At 38.1% G+C, this 26645-nt stretch overlaps 2 protein-coding genes across 7 annotated transcripts in view; one reads left to right on the top strand and one right to left on the bottom strand.

Annotated features, from left to right (window-relative positions):
• LOC149805567 (apoptosis-stimulating of p53 protein 2-like) overlaps nucleotides 1-12439 on the top strand; it is a 238937-nt gene extending 226498 nt beyond the window's left edge. For all 6 annotated transcript variants that reach the window (XM_089950169.1, XM_089950170.1, XM_089950168.1 and 3 more), the window contains 3 exons: nucleotides 1995-2161; nucleotides 2858-3057; nucleotides 8192-12439. In XM_089950169.1, the coding sequence (XP_089806295.1) occupies nucleotides 1995-2161; nucleotides 2858-3057; nucleotides 8192-8239 (415 nt within the window). In that variant the 3' untranslated portion in view covers nucleotides 8240-12439. The remainder of the gene's footprint in view (nucleotides 1-1994; nucleotides 2162-2857; nucleotides 3058-8191) is intronic.
• LOC149805565 (uncharacterized) overlaps nucleotides 1-26645 on the bottom strand; it is a 460129-nt gene that overhangs the window by 310449 nt on the left and 123035 nt on the right. The gene's annotated exons all lie outside the window — the stretch shown is intronic.

Here is a 26645-nt window from a genome sequence, read left to right as displayed (position 1 = left end):
ACAAGACGCATGCATATTAATCTGGTAATTTTTATCAAATTTGGAAGCTGAGGTTTTTATATGTTCAGTTAGTTGAGTATTAATAAATTCTCTGGATGGGAAGGCAGTGGTCCACAAATTCTTAAGATTGATGCACCAGTAATAACAATGCCATTACCGCATTTTATAAACTTAAGTATAACTAACTTTCTAGTTGTCTAGAAATTTGCAAAGATTACACCTTTCAATCTTACATCTAGTTTTTTTAATGTAAGGAATAAAGGAGGATCCAGGGAACTTCAGACCAATATCCATTCTCGATCTGTTTTCAAAATCATCTGAAAAGCAAGTAGTTATGCAGGTCTTTGATTTTCATTTTTAAACTTACTTTCCATTTCATCTGGCACAATCAGGATTTAGAAAATATCACTCTTGCCCAACAGAACCTGCTAAATGAACCAATCTTTAGCTACAAGAATTGGATTATGGTTGTTTAACGGATTGTTTTTTTTGAATTCAAGAAATCCTTTGATCAAGTTGATAATGAAATTCTGCTGCAAAAGTTTGAACTGTTACAGGTTTGATGATTCTTCTTTAAACTCATTTTGGATCATAGCTAAACCAAAGCAGGTCTCAACAAGTGACTATTGGCAGTGTTAGCTTACAAACTCGCAATGTTCATTCAGGAGTCACTCAAGGCTTTTTTTTGCCCTCTACTCTATCACATTTATGTAAATGATCTTCCATTAAATAAATAGACTTGCATCTAGTTCTGACAAACAAAATTAGGCTTATAGTTCAAAGTTTGGTACAACAAATAAAATGGTATTTAATGAAGTTAAAAGAAAATTTGTGATTTTGTGGACATAAGTTAGGGAACAAAGAATTATTTCTTAGAGTAAATCATTGTCAGTTAAAAAATGTCAAACACAAAAAGATTGTAGCATCTGTAGATAATAATTTACAGTTGGATGACCATATTGACAAGCTCTTTAAAGCACTATCATCCAAAATTGACCTTCTCAGTGGAATCAAAATTTACCTTTAGAAACTTGCATACTATACTTAATTCTTCCAACAATGGATTATTGTTCATTTGTATGTGAAAACTGCCATATTTCAGCTTGACAGGGTTTATAAACTTCAGAAAGTGGCAGCATGCATTATTTTAGATGCATTTATTGATTATGTCAAAAAACAGATTTTTACAATGCAGTTCTTGTACATAAATATCTACATGGAACTGCACTAGAGTATCTTCAGGATTTATTCAGGCCTTTTTCAAAAGATACTCTGGTACAGTTCTCAGAAACGAGCTTCCACTACATGTACAATCTGCTGAATAAATTACCATACTTAAGAAGAGATATAAGTATGTATGTATGTATTATTAATAGACAGTAATAAAATTTTGTATCCATAGTACTAAAGACTTTAAAATAAATAGTAATTACTGTTACTTTCAGATGATGCAGATAATTTTGGCCTTGACTAGATGAATCACCCTCTGTTAAATAAATTATTATTATTATTATTATTATTACACTTCGAATGTGTGCTTATATATTGAAATCTTGATGGAGTTCGATGTCCACAAAGTCCACACAATTTAATAAGGGTTTATTTTGGCATTTGATTTTGGTTGACTTGGATCATAAGCAGGAGACTGCATATTAATTTTGTCATTGTTTTAATTGGAATATAGTAAAATAGGTAAAATCAACACGATGTACAATTTGGGAGATAGTTTACACAAGTGTTTTAATACTACATAAGCCTTAATGAAATGCTCATCTGTAAAGTTACACCAGCCAGGTGAATGATATTGCACCAGTAAGGGTCTCTTGTCTTGAACAAAGGCAGATTAATGAAATTGCCAGTCAACCTTCCAGCAGTTCGTTTGTGCAGGTTAACTAACATAAACATTCAATGATTGGCTCACCAAATAGCACACATTTCCCTCAAATACGCTCAGTGTCCATTGAAACATTTTAATTGTGCTGTGTATGTTTCAGGACCCCACTACACTGTGCAGCATCATGTAACAATCTGCCGATGGTCAAATTTCTGGTGGAGCATGGTGCATGTATTTTCGCAACAACAATCAGTGACCATGAAACAGCTGCAGAAAAATGTGAAGAGGATGAGGATGGTTATGATGGGTGTTCTGAGTATTTGTACAGTAAGTACTCTGTGATGGGCATTCTTAGTATTTGTAAAGTAAGTACCCTATCATGGATGTTCTCAGTATTTGTACAGTAATTACTCTCTAATCACCATAGTACGATTCCAACATCAATAGCTCTTTGATTCCCATTAATGATAATCCTTTGAAATTTTTAATGTTATGAGACTTCTCTGAACTCGGACATAACTCTCTTAACAGCAATCATTTCAGTATCCAAGTTCATGTCTTTTTTTAAAACTTTATTTCAGTACCATTTTATTCCACCCTCAGGATTCTTTTAATGTAGCTCATTATGCATTTATCCTGATACGGTTAATTAAATGCCCTTATTACTGGTGTGGGGTGGGTGGGTGGGGACAGCCTTAAGCTCTGCATGCAGGCCATGGCAGGTTCTCATTTCCATAGGTTATGTCTACATTTTGTATGACATTTTTGGGGGATGTTTTGGCAAGCCTAATGCAAGGTGTACATCATAGTACAGTGTTCAGGCAATGTACCACATTAAATTGAGCCCATGTGCTAGAAATGGGCAAATTTATAGTAACCAGTATTTTTACTTGATATTATTAAACGTTCTCTTACCTTGCTGTCTGTAAGTAGCTTTTATCACCAAGTTTGGTAATGGAGTTGAAAAATGAAATTGTGAGTCTGTGATATTTAAACTTTTTTTTTGTGTGCTTTCAACAACAGGTATTCAAGAGAAACTTGGCATTACTAACAATGGTGCTGTTTATGCTGTGTTTGATTATGATCCGAAAAATCCAGATGAGCTGGTATTTAAAATCAATGACCAGCTGTTCGTGTTACGAAAAGGAGATGACAAGGAGAAGGAATGGTGGTGGGCCAAAAAGGGAGACCAAGAAGGATACATCCCAAAGAACCTTTTAGGGGTAAGTGGATATGTCATACAAATTCTTTCAAATCAGTAAGGAGATATTTGGCATGATTTCACATTTTTACAAAATCATACAGGCTGTGTTTGATTTGATAAGAATTTTTTTCAGCATCCAAAATTAAAGATATCCTTGTTTTTAAACAGCTGTTGTGTTACATGGAGAATGCTAACTGTTGTATACAAATTCAAATTGTCATAAATTCCAAATCTTTAAACCATCTTTTCGTGACATTTTCAGTTATACACTAAAATGCTAAGACTGGTTCACATGGGATAAGTCAACATAAATACAGTGTATTCTGATTTTATTAATCAGACAATCTTACCAGATGGTCTCTTGTCTGTCCTTCCATTAGCTTTTTTGTTACTGCTACTCCACCTAAACTACCTTGATGATTGCCATGAAACTTTGCACCCACATCTATACCACAGTCTGGTTGGTCTAAATGAAAGTGTGATGCTTGGACAGCCAGCATGACTGCCAAAGTTGCCATCTTGAAAATCACCTTATCGCTACTTCATCTGCTCTCTTTCTCTCTCTCTCACATCCTTCTATTCTGGTGACTGCTCTGGTGGCCCAGTGGTTAGAGCATCTACCTTGGATGCGGGAGGTCATGGGTTTTATCCCTGGCCGAGTCATACCAAAGACTTACAAAAATGGTACTAACAGCTGGTCGTGGGTTTTATCCCTGGCCGAGTCATACCAAAGACTTACAAAAATGGTACTAACAGCTGCCTCACTTGGCGCTCAGCATTAAGAGGTTAGTGTTAGGACTGGTTGGCCTGGTGTCAGGATAATGTGTCTGAGTGGGACATCATGCTACATGCCTGTGGCATGATGCCCCAGTGCTAGACATCACTATAAACTGCCACAATGCAGACATTGTAGCGATATGACTGAAAAATTGTTAAAGCTACGTTAAAAGACCAAATCACACATGCACTACTTCATCGACACTACTTCATCTGCATGGATGGTCAACCTGGAGTTTTCACTTGTAGACTTATAACATCTGTTTTGACCTAACCAAAAATGTGACCAGTGTAATATCAGGGTTCATATATTCTTTGAAGGTCTTTGACAGTTTGGGAAAAATGAGGTAGCATTTTCAAGGCCTTCATAGTTTTGGAAAAATCGAGCAGATTACCGTGAGGTTTTTAAAAGTTTTTGAAAATTGAAATAAACCCAAACATTTTAATTTTTTTCCATAATCACAAATAAAATTGTCCAAGGTTCTTAGATTTGGATGTAGTCGAGTTTTCGTTCCTTTCTTTTGATGACCCATTCAGTTTCATTTCATCATTAAACAACATTCTAGTATTTTGCATTCATTGTTTTTTCATATAACATAACTTTTATACAAAATGTTGTGAAAATAGGTCTTGGAAATCACTGTTTGTGGTCTTTGAAAGTTTGGGAGAAGTCTTTGAATTTATCATTCAGAATTCTGGATGAGCCCTGAATATCCAGTATGGCCACCACACTGGAGCCATCTTCTAAATGAAAAGTCATATTGCATGGGTTTTTCACTGGAAGACTTTTATCATGTCTAGTTGGTCCAAAATCAAAATGGTGTCAATCTGAATTCCTGAATGGCTGCCACACCAGCCATCTTGAAAATACTGTTATCACTATTCCATCCTCCAGAATGGATGGTGATATCTGTTTGGGGCTTTTAATAAACAATTATGTATAGTTGGTCCCAATGGTACAATTAAGACATTCGTTACGCCTGCCATGGTGACCATTATGAAAATCTTTGTATCACCTGAATGAATGGCCATATCTTCATGCGGTTTTCTCTTGTCATGTCTAGTTGCTTATAAATGGTGCTAATACAACTTCCAATATGTCTGCCACAGTGGCCATCTTGCAAATCTTATTACTTCTCCAAGATTGCTAGTCATATTGACATATTGCTTTAATGAAAAGACTATTGTATCCACCACAACAGCAGCAGAATTGAAAATGTTTTAATGCTGAAAAATAATTTAGTTGGTCTTCTCCATCCAACTTGCCATCCATTCATCTATCCATGTTTGCACATTTGCTTAATACTAATCAACCAAATTTGGTAGGCAAATTGATATCAATGAGACTTTAGCCAAGGATTTGATTGTCAGCGTTTAGAATAGTTGTATTCTTGATTTTTAGACACATCCACTTTTATTTCTACAAAAACTTAATTATTGTTGGATTTCATGCAAATTTGGTTTGAAGATTGATATTGCTGAGTTTGGTTGTCAGTCTTCTACATGGTTTTATCAGAGTTATAGCCCCTGATTATCAGACCTAATCACTTTTGCTCATACACAATAAATCTTTAATTTGTCATGCTACTTGATATATATCAGACCTTGGACAAGTTCACTTGTCAGCATTCTATGATATTTTGGCCACGTTTTAATCCCTGAATTTCACATCCACTCATTTTTCTTTCTTTCTGCACAATAACTCCCTTAATGATTATTGGATTTGATGGAAATTTGGTATGCAGCTTGAAGTTGATGAGACCTTAATCCAAGTTTATTTGTCACACCCACACACATTCTTTCCAGTAAATTGTTTATATAATTTTCACCAAATTTGGCATGCAGCTTGATATTGACAAGACATTGATAAGTTGTATTGTCCGTGTTCTGCATCATCGTTTAATCAAATTATATACCCCAATTTTTAGACAGTAATTGTTAGACTGATTGTTAGATCCACCCACTGTTTTTTTTGTTGCAATAACTCCCTCTATTATTAAATCGATTAAAATCCAGTTTTGGAACACCACTAGATTTTCATGAGACCTTTGTCAGCATTCTGCATCATTGGCAGATTTTTAATCCTTGTTTTTTTTAATGTATTAGTAGGTCTGTAAAAATGATTTTTCAGACCTGTATGATTAACATGTATTTATTATAAAAGATGGTTTATTGGTCTTGCTTCTGAAGGTAAAATATTTACTTTAATATAGCATATGTTGAAGGGGATACAATTCAGCATTAAAAAGTGCAACTATGAATGATGCAAATTCATGAGTTCTTTAGGACAGGTTTGATTGCACTAACTTTTCATTTGTGAAAATCAAGTGCCAATGCCAAAATCTTCATTTTCATGATCTTATGAACACAGGCAGTTGATATGAGTTTGAGAAGAAAAATAATTAACGGCATTAAGTTAGAAATTGAAAATGTTTTGCAATCTGTACCCTTTATTAGCAATAGGACTGTTGATATTTCTAGACCTGTGCAATTCATTATGCGAAAATCTGTGAATTTGACTCAGTGGCTTGATAGAAGAAAGTATAGAAGTATGAGATGTGACTCATTAGCTTTCTAAAGCAGAGTATATAAGTGAGATGTTACTATGTAGAGTTATAAAGCAAAGTATAGAAGTGTAAGATGTGACTGTAGAGTTATACAGCGTATAGAAGTGTGAGATGTGACTATAGCTTTTTAAGGCAAAGTATAGAAGTGTAAGGCGTGACTATAGAGTTATACAGCGTATAGAAATGTGAGATGTGACTATAGCTTTATAAGGCAAAGTATAGAAGTGTAAGGCGTGACTATAGAGTTATACAGCGTATAGAAGTGTGAGATGTGACTATAGCTTTATAAGGCAAAGTATAGAAGTGTAAGGCGTGACTATAGAGTTATACAGCGTATAGAAATGTGAGATGTGACTATAGCTTTATAAGGCAAAGTATAGAAGTGTAAGGCGTGACTATAGAGTTATACAGCGTATAGAAATGTGAGATGTGACTGTAGCTTTATAAGGCAAAGTATAGAAGTGTAAGGCGTGACTATGGAGTTATACAGCGTATAGAAGTGTGAGATGTGACTATAGCTTTATAAGGCAAAGTATAGAAGTGTAAGGCGTGACATTGGAGTTATACAGCGTATAGAAGTGTGAGATGTGACTATAGCTTTATAAGGCAAAGTATAGAAGTGTAAGGCGTGACTATAGAGTTATACAGCGTATAGAAATGTGAGATGTGACTATAGCCTTATAAGGCAAAATATAGAAGTGTAAGGTGTGACTATAGAGTTATACAGCGTATAGAAGTGTGAGATGTGACTATAGCTTTATAAGGCAAAGTATAGAAGTGTAAGGTGTGACTATAGAGTTATACAGCGTATAGAAATGTGAGATGTGACTATAGCTTTATAAGGCAAAGTATAGAAGTGTAAGGCGTGACTATAGAGTTATACAGCGTATGGAAATGTGAGATGTGACTATAGCTTTATAAGGCAAAGTATAGAAGTGTAAGGCGTGACTGTAGAGTTATACAGCGTATGGAAGTGCGAGATGTGACTATAGCTTTATAAGGCAAAATATAGAAGTGTAAGGTGTGACTATGGAGTTATACAGCATATAGAAGTGTGAGATGTGACTATAGCTTTATAAGGTAAAGTAGAGAAGTGTAAGGTGTGACTATAGAGTTATACAGCATATAGAAATGTGACATGTGACTATAGCTTTATAAGGCAAAGTATAGATGTAATAGGTGACTATAGAGTTATACAGCAAAGTATAGAAGTAAGATGTGATTATAACTTTATAAAGCAAAAGTATAGAAATATGAGACGTGACTATAGTTATAAAGCAAAGTATAGAAGTGTGAGATGTGACTCTTAAAGTTATAAAGCAAAATAGTTACTTAATAAATACCTTGAATTCTTTATTTTTCATCTACATGGATTTTATGCTTGTTGCAAATCAAGAATTTCAAGGCCCAATGAAAAATTGTCCTTTTGTTTAAACAATAATAGGATCCCTGTTCCAATGCACAAATTAAGGTAATGCACAATAGGGTTTTTACAAAAATCACAGCAGTTGATACTCATAAAAGTACATGTAAATAATTATTTTGCTAGTTATTAATGAAGGATTAAGGTTTATTTTATGAGAGGTCAAGTGTTTTCCATTTTGCGTAACATAATGACTAAGTTTTGGGACATTTCTAAATTACTTTAAAAAGTATTTTTTATGACAAAATTAAAGCAAGGTTTTCATGTACTGTAAATCTTGGGACACCTTCAACATAGGTGGTGGGTGATTATATTAATTCTCTAAAAGCATGTATTGTGAAAGCACGGATGCAGTATTCAGTTGTTGTCTGTATTTCTACTTACAGATGTATCCGAGAGTGCTACCTCAAGTGACAGAGAGTTCTGAATGTTGAGAAAACATGGAAGCTACAGATAGAGATTTATTTATGCAGAAAGACAAAGGAATAAGCCAAAGAATTAGTTTTAGTGAATATGTATACTTTTTATTTTACTTTAAAAAATTTCTGGTCTTGCATATGATTTAAAGATTTTTCAGAAAAGAAAATCCTGGTTGTCATTAATTGTTACTTATGCTGCAGGAATCCTGTTTTTAAATTTGTAATCATGTTTAAGCTCTCTGTCTCAGTTTAAGAAATGTATTTTGAAAAATCCTGTGGTTATGGATGCTGCAGGAATCCTGTTAATTTTTTTATATCTTGTTTAAGCTCTCTATGTTTAAGAATTATAATTTGAAAAGCTACCACCAAGTCCCAGATATCTACCACAACACATGATTAATTTAGCAATATCCAATTAGTTTAAGAAAATCGGCTGATCCTGGAATTGATTTCCCTAAGGTAACAGAATGATAGATCTAGGTGGGTTTCAGTTGTTGAATGCTTGATTGGGAAGATGGAATGACACAAGCTCTTCTTTCGGAAAAAAATAGTCTTATTCTGTTACTTTGACACCAATGATTGCTATTAACACAGTCAGAAATAAAGAGATAACATTTGGAATATTACATTTATACTTTTCTAAGGTGGACCCAAATATAATGTCACTGAGACCTTGACAGATCGGGGTCCACACTGTTCTTTATATTCATGAACCGAAGCATTTTTTTTAAATAGCTCATAATAAGATGGTATCTCTGGATTTATACTAGTTGCAGTTTGGATGTTACGAATGGTGAGACGGTTTTAAGAAACTCCAGTGTGCCGTCATTCAGCATCGTGGCATCACAATAGTGTATTGTTCAGAAAAGAAATAGTTGGTGATAGACCTAGCATGTTCAGCTGTCAAACCTTAAATGCCACTTTCGTTTTCACATGATTCAAAACACTGATATTACCAGCTTCCTGAGGAAAGGGGTCCCATGTGGATGTGACCAGTTCCAAATTGAGGAAGGGTTGCAATGGGACAGTATTTTTTAATGCATGACTGCATATTCCATCTTTGTATTTTATTTCTTGATTTCAACTAACAGCTGTTAAAAAAAAAGATTCCAAGGGCAATTTATTCTGCTTGGTTTTTGGTATGAATTGTTCATTGTATTTGGTTTATAATTTTGAGAATGGCGGGTAGCAGTGCCGAAAGTTATGAACCAATTTTAACTTTTTCTATGGTGAATTACATTTTGAATTCCTATAGAAAATTATTAAAAGAATCTAAGTTTCATAAATTAGGAAGAATTTATAGATATAAAAATGCAAAATTAGTTTCCATTAATCTTTTTACCTTTAAGCATTTTTGGACCCCTCTACCACGTTCTCATGGAAGTGCTATTTGATGCCTTCATCTGATTCACATAAAGTTTGATTGGATGCCTGTGCACCATCTGTGTGGAATTTCGACACCTACAGTAAATATCAGCCATTTTTAGCTGGGTTTTTTTTATTTTATATAGTACCACCTTTAGGGCAAACCCCTTATTAGAAACTAAACATTGTGTTAAATGACCATTACATCACATCATGTGGTTGCTGTTCAAAATCTAGTCGTAATCTGCTATTTATAGTAACTGGGTCGGATTCTCTGCTCTACAGATGGCAGCTGCTGCTTTCGTTCAACACGTTTGAGTTTGTATGATTAAAATTATGACCATGTAGGCTTCAGTAAGTCAAATATTGGCCCTGATGTCGATACAGTCAATTGATTGCTTATAATTCATCAAAGTCAGATGATTTAGTGATGTAGACAAGGATCTGGTTGATATTGAGCTTGAGAAGAGTCAGCTATGGTTGGTCATACAGCTTTCAAGATTTTAAAGCATATTAAAAAATAATTATGAAGCTATAAAAATCATTTTTTTTCTCTTAAACCTATCTATAGATCACATGTATACTAAAAGGTAAAATGGTTCAAATTTATGTTGACTTAAAATGAACACTTTGCATCAGTTTATTTAGGTAACGTGTTCTTTTTATAGTACACTGCACTTTGCAGCTTTGGCAGTCAACACAGTAACAGACCTTTGACAAAAGGGTTCAGAAAAAAATGTTTTCGGAAGAGAGTTAAAGAAATTTTTCAAGAATGAGGAAGTTTTTAATTTCTTGCTTAATGTACAAATGGAGGAGTTCACACAGGTTTAAGAAAAGACTATGATATGATGCATATTTTATAAGAAAATATTCATCATAAGTATCGTGAACCTGCACTCTTTGATCGCTTTTGTCCTAGTAGGAAATTGCCGATAATACAACTTTGTACATAAAACAGTAAGATAAGTTTGATTATTAAATCCGTTTTATAGGCAAGATAATTTATAAAATTCCTGATTCAATCTGTCATCATTTTCTGTAAATTTAGCAAGTTGTGCTATTGTAAATTTTCAAATTAATGCTGGTTGCCCACATTTTTTTAATCTAGTAAATGCATTAATTTTCGAGGGATGAACTTAGTAGATATTCTTTCATTGGCCAGCAGGGCCAGCTAACATGAAAGTCAACTGGCATTGCAGAAAATCAACTGGATCGCTTAATCAGATTTAATAACAAGCTAATGACTTGAGGAAAAATAAGTTATCACATGGACCTGTGGCTGCCAGTATTAACTGGTCCTCTTCAAAACCCACAGGTGTGCCAGTGGCTGAATCAACCTGTTGTATGTTCTTTTCTTGATTGTTTAACAGTAATCCCCTGCTGTATAACAACTGATGTGCAGAACTATTCTGATTATATTCTGTATTTTAAAAAAAAATCCATAAATTATCCAATATATATATTCACTAACAAGTTTTTTACTCACCCAAACTGATAGAATGTTCTCGCTGGATAATTTGGTATATATTTTAATACATATTTAGAGGATCATTCATCAAAAAATGCACGTCTCCCGCTTAATGTTCAGATGCAAGACGAATTTTAATAAAAACAAATTTTTCAGGTCTGATGAGGGTTGCGACTGTGTCAGGACAGTTCCTGAAACAAAATATTATTGTGATGATCTATTGTTAGTAAAGTTTTGTTAATTGGTGCTTTTTCTATTATTTGGATAAAATTCACTAGGCAGGCTTACTGTCAACAGATGTTACATTGAAGGTAAAAAATAGAAAGTCTTCTTGGTCACAGAGTATGAGAAAGTAATTTATAAAATTGAAGGAATGTAACCATTAACCCGATCTCTACTGGGGTTAAAATGTATTTGCCTTTTTGGGTATATTTTTTTGTTTGTTTCTTGTGAACACTAGTGTCAACTAAAAACCGTTTTATATAGGTTGTATTCATTATCGATAATACTTATAATTTTTAATCAAGAGAACTTTATTAACTGAAAGATACTTTTATTCTTTCTTTGGTGATGTTTAAGTGTTTTAAGATTTTTCTTGTTAACAGTTGAATTGTGCAATATTTTTTCTTGCATGAAATCTTGTTAACATTGCTCGCATTGTATAAATCCCATACTAATATTTATGTACAATTGCCCATTTTGAATCCTGTGGATTTTTGTTATTGGCAATACTTAAACACTCATCATCTGTTGAATTTTTAACTTGTTAGACTTCCAATAGTCAGCATTTGCACTTCTCCAAACTAAGAAAATATTGGGAAATGGTTTTACCACAGAAATCATTTTATGGCATTATGGTTAATGTTTGTATGTAATGTATGATAATTTCTTGTAGGGATAGAAACCAGTTCCTAATAGGCTTCTGTGCCAAAACAGAAGGAAAATAATTGTGTTTAATTGAAGATTAAAACATGCAATGCATCTGTTCTTGTGTTTTCATTGTCATGTATTGATTAGTCGGAGCAACTGTGTGCATTTGATCCAATATGAATGATGATAAAAGAACAGGCATGGTAGATGAGATGTTTGTTTTCATGTCCATATTTTTCATTAAATCTCATCCTATCCACAAAAACGAACAATGAATTTTGCAAGAGTATTACATTTGATTGTAATTTTAGCATAATTTGAGGATTGATTTATTTTGCTTGTTACATTGTTGACCTAATTCTGTACAGTTGTAAAGGATTTGCAATCAGTAAGAAACATCAGCATTTATAGTATAGTTTTTATAGGTATTTATACAGGAAATTTTGTTCAGACTTTCAAGGTGTACATAAATTACATATTTGTATGAATAGTAAAACAAAGCTATCTACTTTTGGTTGTGTTTGTTTTTATCTCATTCTTCCATTGTATATTATCGCTATCAACCATAGCATGCTCCATTTGCACCTCCACAGTACTGGGTTTGATACAAAGAGCTGGCAGATCATGTTATAGACGACATTATACCAAGGTCTGAACTGTCAAGTTATGTGTACGAACATGTTGTGCAGTCAGTGATAAAAATCATAAATACAATCCTGTATAGTGCCCAAAAACGTACATGTATACATGAACTGTCACATGGCTCAAAAGAAGCCGATCTTTATTATAGCCAGAGTATCGTCCCCTGTATTTTTTGTTTGGTTTAGATTCCCTGAACTAAAGAGAATAATAATTACATTGGCAGAGTTTATTCCCAACAGCCCTTGTTCTGTCTCTTACCACCACTTATTTTGCGTGAATTATGGATTTATTAATATGATCTGATATTTGACTTGTAGGATTTCATTAAGGGCAACTATTGGCAATTGATACACTGTCTACAAGGTAAATACCGCAAAAGGAAAGTACATTGTTCTTTAATTCTGTGTCCAACAGTAATACTCGTGTATGTGGGGGTAGGATGGGTGGGTATGCGTGCACGCACGCACGTTTAACGTTTGCGTTTTTCATATCCAATTCGTACAGCCTACTCCCCCTTATATCGATGACTACTCGACGAAATTCGTCAGGACTTCCTTCGTAGATGTACTTTATCCCCTAGAGGTAGAATTTAATAGAAGGGTCCATGTCAAAACTCTAAAGAGGGGATGTAATGGCCCAACTGTATTCATAAGATATAATCTTTTTATGGTATGTGTTATTCCCGGCCTCTTTCATCTAGCTGCGAATTTCTCAAAATGGGCTTGACGAATATTCTTCAAATTATTCATACTGTAAGAACTGGCTCCTAACTAGATAATGTCAAAGAGGCTTTGAAATCAAAATCCTCTAAGTAGAAACTCAATTGTTACAAACTATTTATACAATATAGTAAGATTTGAGATTTTATTCATACCCAGTACCCATCGGACGCCCCTTATTTCTATGTTTCCTCCCGACGAAATTCTCCAGGACTTCCATCGTGGATGTACTCTTTTCCCCTAGAGATAACATATCGAAGAAAAGGCTCATGTCAAAGCTCTTGAGAGGGGAAGTAATAGCCCATCTGAATACGTCCAACATCGTCTTCTTACGGCATGTATCGTACTCGACCCCCTTCATCTTGTCTAGAATTTCTCGAAATTGGCTCGAAGAAATTTCTTCTAATTTTTACTACTTTTAGAACGGATCACTAATTAGACGCTGTCCAGGAGCAGTTGAAACCTAAATCATCTAAGTCGGAGTACAATTAGGAACAACTATAGATACCGTCGATAAATATTTGCGTGTTTTTCACACCCGGGACACATAAGGCGCCATATATTTCACTGTTTCCTCTCGACGAAATTCGTCAAGATATTCGTCATTCATAGGTGAACTCTATCCCCTACAGTTAGGAAATTTCCCTAACTATTAGGCAACAGGAACAACAACAACAACCACCAGGACAAAAATAACAAGAACATCAACAAGAAAGTCATAAACAAGAGGCAGTAAAACAAACAGCAATACCATGAGGAAAAACAAAATTAAGAACAAAGGCAACAGCAAATCCAACAAAATAGGCAAACAAACTCCAACATGTGCAAGAGAATCAGAAACAAAAGATGGAGCGACAAAAATGAAAAAAAAAAAAAATACACAAGAACATCAAAGCTCAAAACATCAACAAGGAGAACAACAATACCAACTAAAACAAAAGCAAGTTCAGCAACAACAACAAAAGAAATTACAGAAACAAGTAACATAAAAAGCAGACGAAATGCAAGTGAACCAAAGGATTGGGGGGGGGGACAAATCAACAAACACGGCCGATAATTAAGAAGGAAAACACACAACAAGGGAAACATAAACAGACAGAACAAAAACTAGGCCAAAAGAAGAAACAAGGAGAAAAACAAGCAGCACAGCGGCAGCTATAACTGAAGCAGTACAACCACCACAATCAGATTTAACAGAGAAACAGATAGAAATGCACCCGGATAACTTGGAAAACTATGATGAATACCTAGAAAATCAGCCATCTACAATGATAACACAAAACAAGATAGTAACAACTGAACCCAGGCAAACAACCACGATAGAAGAAGAAATAAACATAGATAGACGTAGAAGAAGGACAATGAAGACACAAAAAGAGAACAAGAGACAAAAACGAGTGAGACGTACCTTCTGTATAATGACGAATGCCTTGAATAGATCTTCACCTTATTATATATATATATATATATATACAAAAGCAACAAAATATGAAATTCATACAATGATGAAATATATAAATAAATAGAAACAATATAGCGCACACAACAACAAGCTGGAAGGCGTCCCTAAATGGTCTGAAACAATCAACCAGGGAGAGCACCCTCCAAAAAGTAAATAGTAAACGTAAGATATAATCTTAAGTCACATGTTCTGCTGACTTCCTTTTCTAACCGATAATTTCTCGAAATCGACTGTCGGAATTTTCTTCAAAACTTTCTAACTGTTGGAACTGGTCGTTAATTTAATACTGTCCAGGAGACGTTGAAATCAAAATCCTCTAAGTTGGAGCACAATCAGTACAAACTAGTTCTTCATACCCGGTACGTACCGGTCGCCCCTTATTTCGTTCCTTTATCTTGACGAATTCGTCAGAACTCCCTTCGTTGATGGACTCTATCCCCTAGAGATAAAATATGAAATCAAGGTCCATGTCAAAACTCTTAAGAGGGGACTAATGACCCAACAATATACGTATGATCTCATCTTCTGACGGCAAGCGTTGTACTCGACTTCCCCTATCTAGCCGAATAATTCTCAAAATCGGCTCGATGAATTTTCTTCAGAATTTTCCTACTGTTGGAACGGGTCCCCGCTTAAATACCGACCAAGAGACGTGGAAATCAAAATCATCTAGTTGGAGTGCTCTTAGTACAAACCAGTGATACAATCTATTAATATTTGTGGGTATTTCATACACGGGACAGCACCCCTTACTGCGCTGTTTCCTCGCAACGAAATACATCAGGACTTCCGTCGTTGGTGGTCACTATCCCCTAGAAGTAAAATATCAAAGAAGGTCCCATATCAAAACTCAGTGAAAAGGTTACGTAATGGCCCAAGTGTAAACATAAACTATAAGTTAAGTTTTACAGCATGTGTTCTGCTCGACGTCTTTTATCTAGCCGCTAGTTTCTCGAAATCTGCTGTACGAACTTTCTTCAAACCTTGATTACTGTTAGAACGGGTCTCTAATTAGGTAATGACCTTATTTGGTCGTTTCCTCTTGACGAAATTCGTTAAGACCTCCATCGTGGATGGATCTATCTCCTAGAGATAAAACATCAAAGACTGGTTCATGTCAAAACTCTTAAGATGGGACGTAATGACCCAACTGATTAGGTGTGATGTCATCTTCTGACGACATGTGTTGTACTCTACCATTTTTCTCCAATTGCGAATTTCTCGAAATTGGCTCGAAGAAGTTTCTTTACACTTTTCCTGCAGCAAGAACGGGTCCCTTTTTAGATACTGCCAAAGAGACGTTGAAATCAAAATCCTCTAACTTGGAGTACAATCAAAACAAAGTAGTGATACAATCTGTTGACATTTGCATGTTTTTCATACCCATTACCCATAGGGCGCCCCTTATTTCGTTGTTTCCTTTAGACAAAATTCACCAGGACATCCTTTGTGGGTGGTCTCTATCCCCGATATATAAAATATCAAAGAAGTGTCTATATCAAACCTCAATGAAAAGGTGACGTAGTGTCCCAAATGTAACGTAAGATATAACTTTACGGCATGTATTCTAAATAATGTCCAAGAGGTGTTTAAATCAAAATCCTCTAAGTGGAGGTTCTAATAGTACAAACTACTGATCCAATCTATGGATATTGGATTGTTTTTCACACTCGGTACCCGCTGGATACCTCTTATTTCGCTCTTACCACACGACGAAATTCGTCGGGACTTTATTTGAAGATGTACTCTATCCTCTAGAGATAAATATTAAAGAAGACTCCATATCAAAATCTAAAGAGGGGACATAATGTCCCAACTGTACAATGGTAGACGTTGTAGTCGACCTCCTTTCTCTTGCACCGAATTTCTCGAAATAAGCTGGGCGCATTTTCTTCAACCTTTTCCTGCTGTTAGAATTGGGCCCTATTTATATACTCTGTGAGAGGCGTTGAAAACAGAATCCTCTAAGTAATGAGTCAATCAGTACGAACCTTTGATGTAATCTAGTTTCAGTTGTGTTTTTCATACCCGGTACCCATCTGGCATCCCTTATTTCCCTGTTTCCTCTCGACGAAATTCGTCATGACTTCTTTCGTGGATATACTCATCCTCCTATAGATAAAATTTCAAGAAGGGTCGATGTCGAACTCTATAAAGAAGGGACTCAATGGTCCAATATATACGTAAATTGCGATTTTCACATGGAATATGTTGTCCCCGACCGCTTTTATATGGTTGCGACTTTCTCGAAATCGACTCGACGTATTTATTGTAATTTTTTTTTTATACTTTAAGCGCGGGTGCCTAACCAGGTACTGTCCAACAGGCGTTGAAATCAAAATCCTCAGTAGTGAAAGGGGACGATTCAGCCTCAATGGGAATTAGCATTACAGACCCCCCCCCCCCGGGACGGTTTAGCCTCAATGGAAATTTAACATGGAGAAAAATCGTGGGATTGTTTAGCCTCAAGGGAAATTTAACATGGACGAAAAATCGTGGGATTGTTTAGCCTCAAGGGAATTTAAACAGAGTGGAACTGTATAGCGTCAAGGGAAATTTAACATGGGATTTTTTTTAAAAAAAAAAAATAAAAATAAAAATAAAAAAATGGGCAATGGAAAGTCATTCTCTTTTCGAGACCTATGAGTGGCCCTGAAAAGGGCCTTTGGGTTTCTTCTGCTTCTAATTTCTTCTATTTCTCCACCAACTTCTTATTTTCTCTCCTACACTCTTTCTCTTCTTTTCTTCCTTTTTTTCCTCTTCTTTCTTCTTCTCCTCCTCTTCTTTCTTCCTCTTCTCATTTTCTTCTTCTTTTTCAATTTTTTCATTCCATGCTCTTATCCTTATCCTTTCCTCTTCATCCTCCTTCTCCTCCTTTATTTCTTTCATCACATCACTTATCATGTCCTTTAGTTTTCTTAAGTTGTTAATCTCCATCTTCACTCGATGGGGACTATAAGAATAGTGATCTTCGTTTAGTCTCACTAGAATTTGTTCCATCATGCCCAAATTGTCCAGGAGGTCTTGCAGTGTTTGCAATTTATCGAGGTGGTTTGAAGCCATCTTCTCTGTAGAATGGTTTGAACGACGAATACTGTGGGTTCTTATACGAAAAGCGCGGACGTGATGGAAAACATCCCCCTCAAACGAAATTGATCTTACCTAGATCATGACCTAACAACGCGCGGACGTGAAGGAAAACATCCCCTACTTTTCTCATTTCATATGATCTACTATTCACATAAGTGAACCATCAATAAACAAACCCCAAATCTACTATTCACACACGGAAAGCATTAAAATGAAACCCAAATCTACCATCCCCACAAACATACGTGAGCGCTTACAAACACACACACACACACACACACACACACACACAAGAAAAAAAGAGTCAGTGTTTATATTCACACTACTTTACATACACATTGGCAAATCGATTGTTATATCTTTTCTAGAGATTGGGGTAGCCCTGAAAAGGGCTATTTTTTAACTCCAGATGCACCTATCTAATGCTGTCACCTTCCTGGTCTGGCACCACACACACATCTTCGACTCCAGTCTCCTTGCCAATTCACCCTTGTTGCTGTAAGCGCAGAGGCGGGTTGAGTGGCTTCACTATTCCAATCTTCTGTCTCTGGAATAGTGAAGACTTCCCTTTCTCTTCTTCTATTTCTTATTCTAGGATGAATTGGCATCCTTACCTCCTGTTGTAAATGTGATGCAGCTACAGGTTGGGGAGATGTTCTTGCCTTAGGTGTCACCTTGCACACAGGGTTCATCATAGGGTGACACCTGATCTCTCTCTTTCTTTCCTCCTCTTCTTTCATTTTTCTCTCTTCCTCCTCCTGTTCTATCCTGGCTTCTTCCACAAGGGCCTCCGCAGCCAGCTCGTTCAGGAGGCATCTGGCATATTCCAGGTGCATCTGGAGTTCAAAAAGTTTTTCAAGTCTGCTACTCATTTTTATTGTTGATCAGTCAACAAGGGTAGCTAGACTGTCCAGCGAGTTTCAATTTATAGTGAAAGCGCGGACGTGAAGGAAAACATCCCCCTACTTTTCTCATTTCATATAATATACTATTCACATAAGTGAACCATCAACAAACAAACCCCAAATCTACTATTCACACACGCAAAGCATCAAAATGAAACCCAAATCTACTATCCACACAAACATACCTGAGCGCTCACACACACACACACACACACACACACACACACACACACACACACACACACACACACACACACACACAGACAAGAAAAAAAGAGTCAGAGTCAGTGTTTATATTCACACTACTCTATATACACATTGGCAAATCGATTGTTATTTCTTTTCTAGAGTTTTGGGGTAGCCCTGAAAAGGGCTGGGTTTTTTTGTTTGCTATGGCAATCTTTTAGTTTCTAAGAATGCGACGTCCTCTGAGGATAGACTTTCTGACGATAGGTCTGCTTCTTCGGAAAGAGAAGAACTCTTTGGTGTCGATACGACAATCGACAAAGCCTCTCTCAGGTTCAGGTTCCTGCTACTGTTGCTGCTGATACTGTTGTTGTTGTTGTTGTTGTTGCTGTTGCTGCTGTCTCTGAAGTCTGTACTTCTCTGTCCATTCTTCTTTCTCCCTGTTCACTTCTTCTCTGAAGAGCTCTTCTATCAGGTCTTCAGTGACTTTTAGCATTCTCACATTCTCTATCTCTTCTGGCTTCGGTATCAGACTGTGTCTGACCCTATGCAAATTCACGTAGGCTTCGTTTAGCTTAGCTAGTTTGGAGCACATCTTCGTAGGAGGATGAGTCGACAATGGATGGTTAGACTGGAAACTACCCCGGTTCTTAAAGTCAAAGAGCGGACGTGAAGGAAAACATCCCTCCACGGTTTTCGAGCCGCAACGTTCAATGAGTGTCATGAGAGGGATAGTAAGAAGTCAAAGAGCATGAATCAACATTCTTATAGCCAAACAAACCACAAAGGCATTTTTTTTCAAAACACAACATTTTTTTATTCAAAAATCACTTAACACTAGCAAACAACTCTAACATTTTTTAACAATAATCCAACCATATAACATCAAACATTTTTTTTTCAAATGACAAACATTTTTTTTTTAATTTACACTCTACTTTAAACAGGGCTGACAACGTTGTGAATGAAATTGTGATTTCCATTGTTGGAAATCATTAGGCCATTGATGGACACTACGTTTCCTAGCTTGAGACAAAAGATAGGCATATTGGTCACAAAACCATCGATCTACTTTCACATCGTTTCTAGAAGAAGAACGAGGATCAAAATGAGTCACTAAATGTTCTAAGGAATAGCCCAGGCTGCGATGAAGAAAATACACACAATATTGTCCACACACAAAGGAATCTGTGCCTTGTAATTTCACATTATTGAATCGGGTGGTCTGAGCATTTCTTCTCATAAAGTCGATGATATCGTCTTCCAAAAGGGGCAATCCGTACAAATCAAAATATTCCACACATCCTTCTTGAGGAAAGTAGACGGCTACCCAGTAGGTTCCTGGGAGATGACTGTCGTCCGTGTTGATGACATAAACTAGATGGTCTTGAGGTTTGCGATGAGGGAGTTCATCTTTAGCACAGACGACAGGATTCCAAGAAGACGTATACGAACTGTGGTTCAAAAGGTAATAAAGTTCCCAAGTATCCATGTTTTGTGTGTGGTTTTTTTTCTTCTTCTTCACAGGTAATAATAAGTCATCAATTCGATCCTGACTTTTTGCTTGAAAATGTCTGACAAATAACCGTTTCTTCGTTTCGTCTCCTCACTTTGATTCAGGAGAGCTTCGATACGATCGATCTCTTGAGTGGTTAATGGTGGACAAGAATGTTCACGCAAGTCTTTATACCACTGGTGCAACACGACTTCGTCCGAGATGAGACTCCAAGCTTCGTCCAGATACTCGTCCAATTTTTCTTCTTGACTCAGCATCAGGCATTTATCGTGTTGAATTTGACTGGGATGATCGTTTTGACATCCATAGCACTCTTTCTTGATCAATTCCGTCATTTTTTCGACCAAGTGTTTGGCAAAACAGGAGACTAAATGGGCTTCTTGTTCTGGCCATCTCGACTTCATCATGACAACTTCGTCTTTGTCTTGGGATTCTTCTTCCACGGTCTCCTCACATTCCATGTCCAAAGTTTCTCCACTAGGTAAAGAGGGATAACAGTCTTCCATAGCTTCTAATAGTCTAGGATGACTTCTCTCAAACTGTTGATTTATATCGTATTATCGAATTCTGCATACAGGATGCCGTTCACTGTCTCTGGCAGAGGATCTGCAAACTGAAGTTCCACACGAATCTGGCCTGATTTTATAGGGTGAAAATGTCCCTCGTCACTGCCTTGGTCTGGAGTGAAATCGAAAGCCCACAAAGCATAGCCTCCTGCGTAATCGTCGTACGTAATGCCGTGACTGGTGTTGGTTCCTAACTGGCCGGTGGCTTCGTACAGGGACAAGTACGATCTCAAGTAATTGTTCTGGGTAAAGTCAGGTTCGAAAGGTCGGGTACACAAGGTCTTGCCATCGCGACTGACTTCGATTTTCTTCACCTTAAAGTGTTTAAACTTAAAAGGATTTTTAGTGAAGTCTCCGTTGAAGGCTGAATTCTTGACCATACCAAGGATTAAACGTTTGGGTAACTGTCCTTGAAACAGATGATCTTCGATCATGGAATGATGTCCAGTGGGAATGGTGAAGGTTTTCACTTCCACGCGTCGTATGGGATATTTGGCGGTCGTTCTGCTCAATGTCTGACTGATGTCGTTTCCCACTTTGGGTAACACTTCCACGCGTCGTACGTAGAGTTTGACCTCCTCGATTTTGCTTTTAGGATTGCCAGTCTTAGTAGCATCAGCATCAGCCAACAAATGGAAAGCGGCACTGCTGCGATTCAGTCTCAAGCGGACATTTACCCCGTTCAGCAAATATTTCTCTTGCAACCACATGTCCAAATGCAAACGATCCATCAGTTCTAAACTCTTTCCATCTTTGATTTTGTTTCGTCTTTCCTCAAAGCCGTCATTGTCTTTTTCTAATGTGTCAAACTTGGTCGCTTCGTCAGGTTCCCATAGCACACAAGCATTGAGATGAGTATTCTTGGCATCTATTCCGTACGTCAAGAGATTTTCCAGGTAGGCACGGTAAGGGTAAGTATCCATGCTGCTGCTGACCAGTTTGTTATTCAAGTACAAGTCCACTGAGCTGAACAAGGAATGCATGAAATTGTTGACGGGAGCTATATTCTCAGCAGTGGCATCTATTCCACCATTATCCTTATCTAGAACTTTGACTTTCAAGTACAAGTAACTGCTATTCAGATCGACGTAATCTTCGGGCTGTCCCTTGATTTCAAACTCGATGGGAGCGGAATCTGTCAATGAGGAGACGGGGTGAAATTCCACCCATTGGGATTCTTGCATCGTCATCATGGTGGGGGGCATGGCAAACAGATCCAGTTCCGACTTGAAACAGGCACATGACTCTCGATGCATCATTTTTTTCTCTTTCTCAATAATCGAAAACGTCTAAGTCTCGGACGGTTCTTCTTTTCTTGACCTTTCTCGCTTTAGACGTGTGAAGTCTGGTGAAAGGGTATTTTCTTCGTCGTCTCTTTCTGCCTTGTCCTTGCTGAATGCCTGACTCGGTAGCGTGCAGGGCATTTATAGGTGTGTCTCGTCGGCCCAAAAGGTTTTTACCCGTTTGCAGCAAGACATTTTTGCCTGTCCTCATGAAGGCTTCTTTGGGGTTTTGTTTGTCGATGATGACATTTTGGAGAAATTCTTTGCCTTGCGTCAGTGCCGCATCTTTCAAGGCGTGCAATCCGCGTGTCACCATCGGTTTCAACACAGGGGCCACCGAACGAAAGGCGGATTTCAACATATCTCCTAAACCGTGTCCTTGCTGTCGAACAACCCCTCGGTACACTGGATACATGACTTACGAGTCGCTAGAGAACCGTTTTCGAAAATGGAGTTTCACCGTGACTTTTTCTTTGGTGAATGGAATATTTTGTCCCAGATCTCCTTTTATAGCAATGTTGACCGTGTCCAAATACGACTTGCTGACAGGCAAATAGTGAGGATGTACAAGTGTTTCCACCTTCCTCGTCAGTGGCTGTGGCAGAATTTACTTTGAAAGGAATGACACGCAGTAACGGCACGGAGGTGTGTCCCACCATGTTGTACTCCACCACATCGGAGTACACGAAGATCAAATTCAGTCCCTGGTTCAGTTTTACCGGGAAACGAAAGTACTTTGCAAAATGCCCGTTGTTGTCAATCTCTGCTTTCTCAATCTTTTTGGTCTTTTTATCCGTGACCAAATTGAGGTCTCCACCCAAAATGTCATACAATTCAGGGCAAAATTTAATACGTATACTTTTTTCCTCACTTTCAAATTTGATGAGTAGACGGTGAGACAGTTTGTGGTACTCAATGGTGACACGTTTTTTTAGTCCGGTCAGAACTTTGTCAAATGCTGCATAGAATTTGTCAGCGATGGCCTCCACCAGATGTTGACCACTAAAATAATGGCCTGAGTTAATTTTAAAGTGATAAATGTAAAAAGGAGGAGAAGTGTCACTGCTGCTGCGGGGTATTGGGGTCTTGGGAAGTGATTTATGTTGAGAAGTGGTCGTCATGGTTTGCTGCACTGTTGGGTCCAGAATTTCGACGTCATAAGTGTTTTGAGTTTCAGTGATGTTTTTGATTTGTGTTGGGTAAATCATTTTTACCAAAGCCACTTCCCAATGGGCTTCGTGATCTAAAGGGATGGCCTGAGGTAATTTGGCCGTGTAACAGCACAACGTGTTGTGGGTAAACACCTCCATGGAACTGTCACTAGGTAAGGTTAAGTAAAATTGGTTTTGGTGACTCATAATTCCAGAGTTCTGTGGCTGTCCGAGGGGTTACTGGACGTCAGAGGCGTGTTTCCGCCAAAAATGGGGTTCTGGTTGTGGTTGTTGTTGGAGTGGTGACTGGCACTGGCACTGGACACAAGGTTTCCGTGGTTCCCGTTCGAAGAGAATTTCAGGGAGGGATTGGGAAGCAGGTAACCGATGCAACTGCTCAATAAAATGGTCCACAATTGTTTGTCTCCTTGTTGCAAACTCAAATTGGCAATGGCTGCCCCGATGACACAATACACCACGAAGATTTGGCAGAAAAAAACGATTTGCGTTTTAGGCACACGTTCTCCACACCACACCCACAAGGGTTGTTTTTGTAAATCTTGCACAGAAGAACTGCGTGAAGGAGTGGTCGACGTAGCTGCGTCTGTGTGAAAGGGCATGATGGTCACTTCTTTTTATAGTCGATGACTTGCGAAGCGTCGATCCTAGAATCAAAACTGGGTGGATATCCTTTCCAACGTACTTTGACTTCTTTGACACGTCGTTTGCCCACTTTACGGGTTCTGCGTTCGAGAATGCTTTCGATGTCGTACACGTCGTCTTCTTTTTGGTGACACGTTGTAACTCTGGCAAATAAAACGTTCCTTTGAGCACTTCTCCGTTCATGTCTTCCAATTTATAGACGGTAGGATGACGGCCATGCACTCGTCCAGTGACACGAAACAATTCGGTCGTCCAGTTAGGTAAGTAACCTTTGTCGAAAGTGCGTTTGGTTTTGCCAATGCGCACCCAATCTCCTACGGTCAACTCTCCACTTTTCTTGGGGACAGCCCTCGTCGGGGACGTACCAAACAGGCGCTCAAACACCAACACTTCGTTCTCGGGAGTCACTTCTTGCGGGGGCACGTCCGATGCTTCGATGGTAAGATTGGTTGTACGCTTGCACCAGGTGCGGTAAGATGTCGATGTACTTCAGAGTGTGGTGATGCGTAAAATATTTCCACATGCGTTCTTTCAAAGTACGTTGAAAACGTTCCACGATGCTGGCTTTGGTTTCGGGATTCTTGGCGGTAAAAAAATGAATGTCACGTTTCTTTAATTCTTTTTGGAAAGCTTGGTTTAGAAATTCGGTGCCTTTGTCCGTTTGCCATCGAAGAGGGTGACGACCGCTTTGTTTCAACACTCGTTGCAGGGCTCGCACTAACTCGCTGCTGGATTTGGAAGTCAAGGGCACGACCCAGGCAAATTTGGAAAAGACGTCGATGACACAAAACAAATATTTGTAGCCACGATTGTAGCTGGCCAAATGAGAGACATCGGCTAAATCGGCTTGCCATTGATGATCGATGCCTTCCACTCGGGTGCGACTTCTGGCAAACTTGCGTCGAATGGGTTTGTGTAAAGTGTAGGTAGCTTGTTCTTGTAACCATCGTTGCACTTGAGGTAAACGGAGACTTTTCAGTTGCGTTTTGGCAGCACGATATAATTTTTGAACTCCTGCGTAACCTGCAGGATGGGAGGGATCGTAGTAAATGCTGGCTAAGACTTTTTCCATTTTTTTGTGTTTGTGTGTTAATAAGACACCCACTCTTGGAGGATGCTACTCTTTTTCTCTTGGGGTATTTTCTTGGATTGCAATGCTTTGCGTGTGCGACCAGCAATAGGTGTTGAAGAGGAGGATGTCTGAGCGGGGGATATCGGTTCTTGTTTCACTTCTGTCTTCACTTCTGTCTTCACTTTCTTTTTCTCTTGTGATGAAGAAGGGGTGGCCATCATCTTTTTAATCCATCCAATTCTGGAGGTAGGTGGTGTTGTTAACTTGCGTACTTTTTCTGGTGGAGTTTGAAACCCTTCTTCTTCTTCTTCTTCTCCTTTTTCTGTCTTGGTCACTGGTAGTGGTGGTACTGGTACTGGTGATGGTGCTGAACTTTTCATCAAGGTCTTACAATCTTTCAGAGTGGGTAGAGCTGTTTCGTCTAAAGCTTTCTGGTGAAAGAGTTGCAGTCGTTGCAAGAGTTGACCGTACGTTTGCGATTTTTCTGTTTCGGACAAATCTTGGCGATCCATCAAGGACTGCAGTTCGTGTTGTAACTGGGACATCTCGCTCAGATTGGGATTGGGAGGTAAATGCGGGGTGTGTTGTTCTTGCCAACGATGGTATTCCATCCATCGTTTGTAAGGCACTAAAGCTAGTTTTCGTCCTTCCATGGGGTTGTCAGGGGTCGATTCTGAGATCTTGGAACTTCCGAGGGCCTTTTTGTCTTGCTCCCACCAGTCCTCCCAACATGGTTCCCAAGACTCCTTTCAGTAAGGGACCCAACAAGAGGGGTAAAATGCCTCCACGTTGGACCAACATCTTCTTCTTTTGACGAATGCGAATTTTCTTTTGAACCATTTGGCGAAGAACGTGACGATGTTTACCTAAGCATTGTTTCTGGTGTTTGGACAAAGGGATCGTGCCTTTCAAGACGTTCAAACAACATTCGCACACGGTATCGATGACCTCTTTGGAGGCTGATTGAATGGTTTTTTTTTCGTGGAGGTGGAGAAGCTTTGGACAGGACAGATAACATGTCCCCATGTTTGACTAAACGAGGAGGCAGTCCTTTTCTTTTCTTACTTGGGGTTTTCTGGAGGGTGACATCTTTGAGTCTTCAGGAGCACCAACAACACTGATACCCCCGACTTGGTCACAGGCCTTTTTTATACTGGAACGCGTCGCCACTGATTGTCTTTACGTCGTATCAGTTTGAGGACAGGCATGACACGTCGTGCAGGGGTACGGAACGGACTAAATCGAGCAAGTTCTTGCTTGGACAAATCCAGTAAACTTTGTAACATGCCCGATCTTTCTTGGACTTTGATTTTGGGAGAAGGTACTTTGTGAGCAGCAGCCACTGCCACTAAATTGGAGGGTCCTGCCATTGGGGAAGTTCTTTTTGGGGTCATCAACGGAGAAGTTCTTGGTGTGATCAACGTCTCCAAGTACTCTTCAGTTCTTGGTGTCATCAACGGGGA

This window comes from Sinohyriopsis cumingii, chromosome 2 (genome assembly GCF_028554795.1).
Source record: "Sinohyriopsis cumingii isolate HCF-2022 chromosome 2, ASM2855479v2, whole genome shotgun sequence".
Classification (NCBI taxonomy): domain Eukaryota; kingdom Metazoa; phylum Mollusca; class Bivalvia; order Unionida; family Unionidae; genus Sinohyriopsis; species Sinohyriopsis cumingii.
The sequence above is the reverse complement of the archived record's forward strand: the minus strand, read 5'-3'. Positions and strand labels throughout refer to the sequence as shown.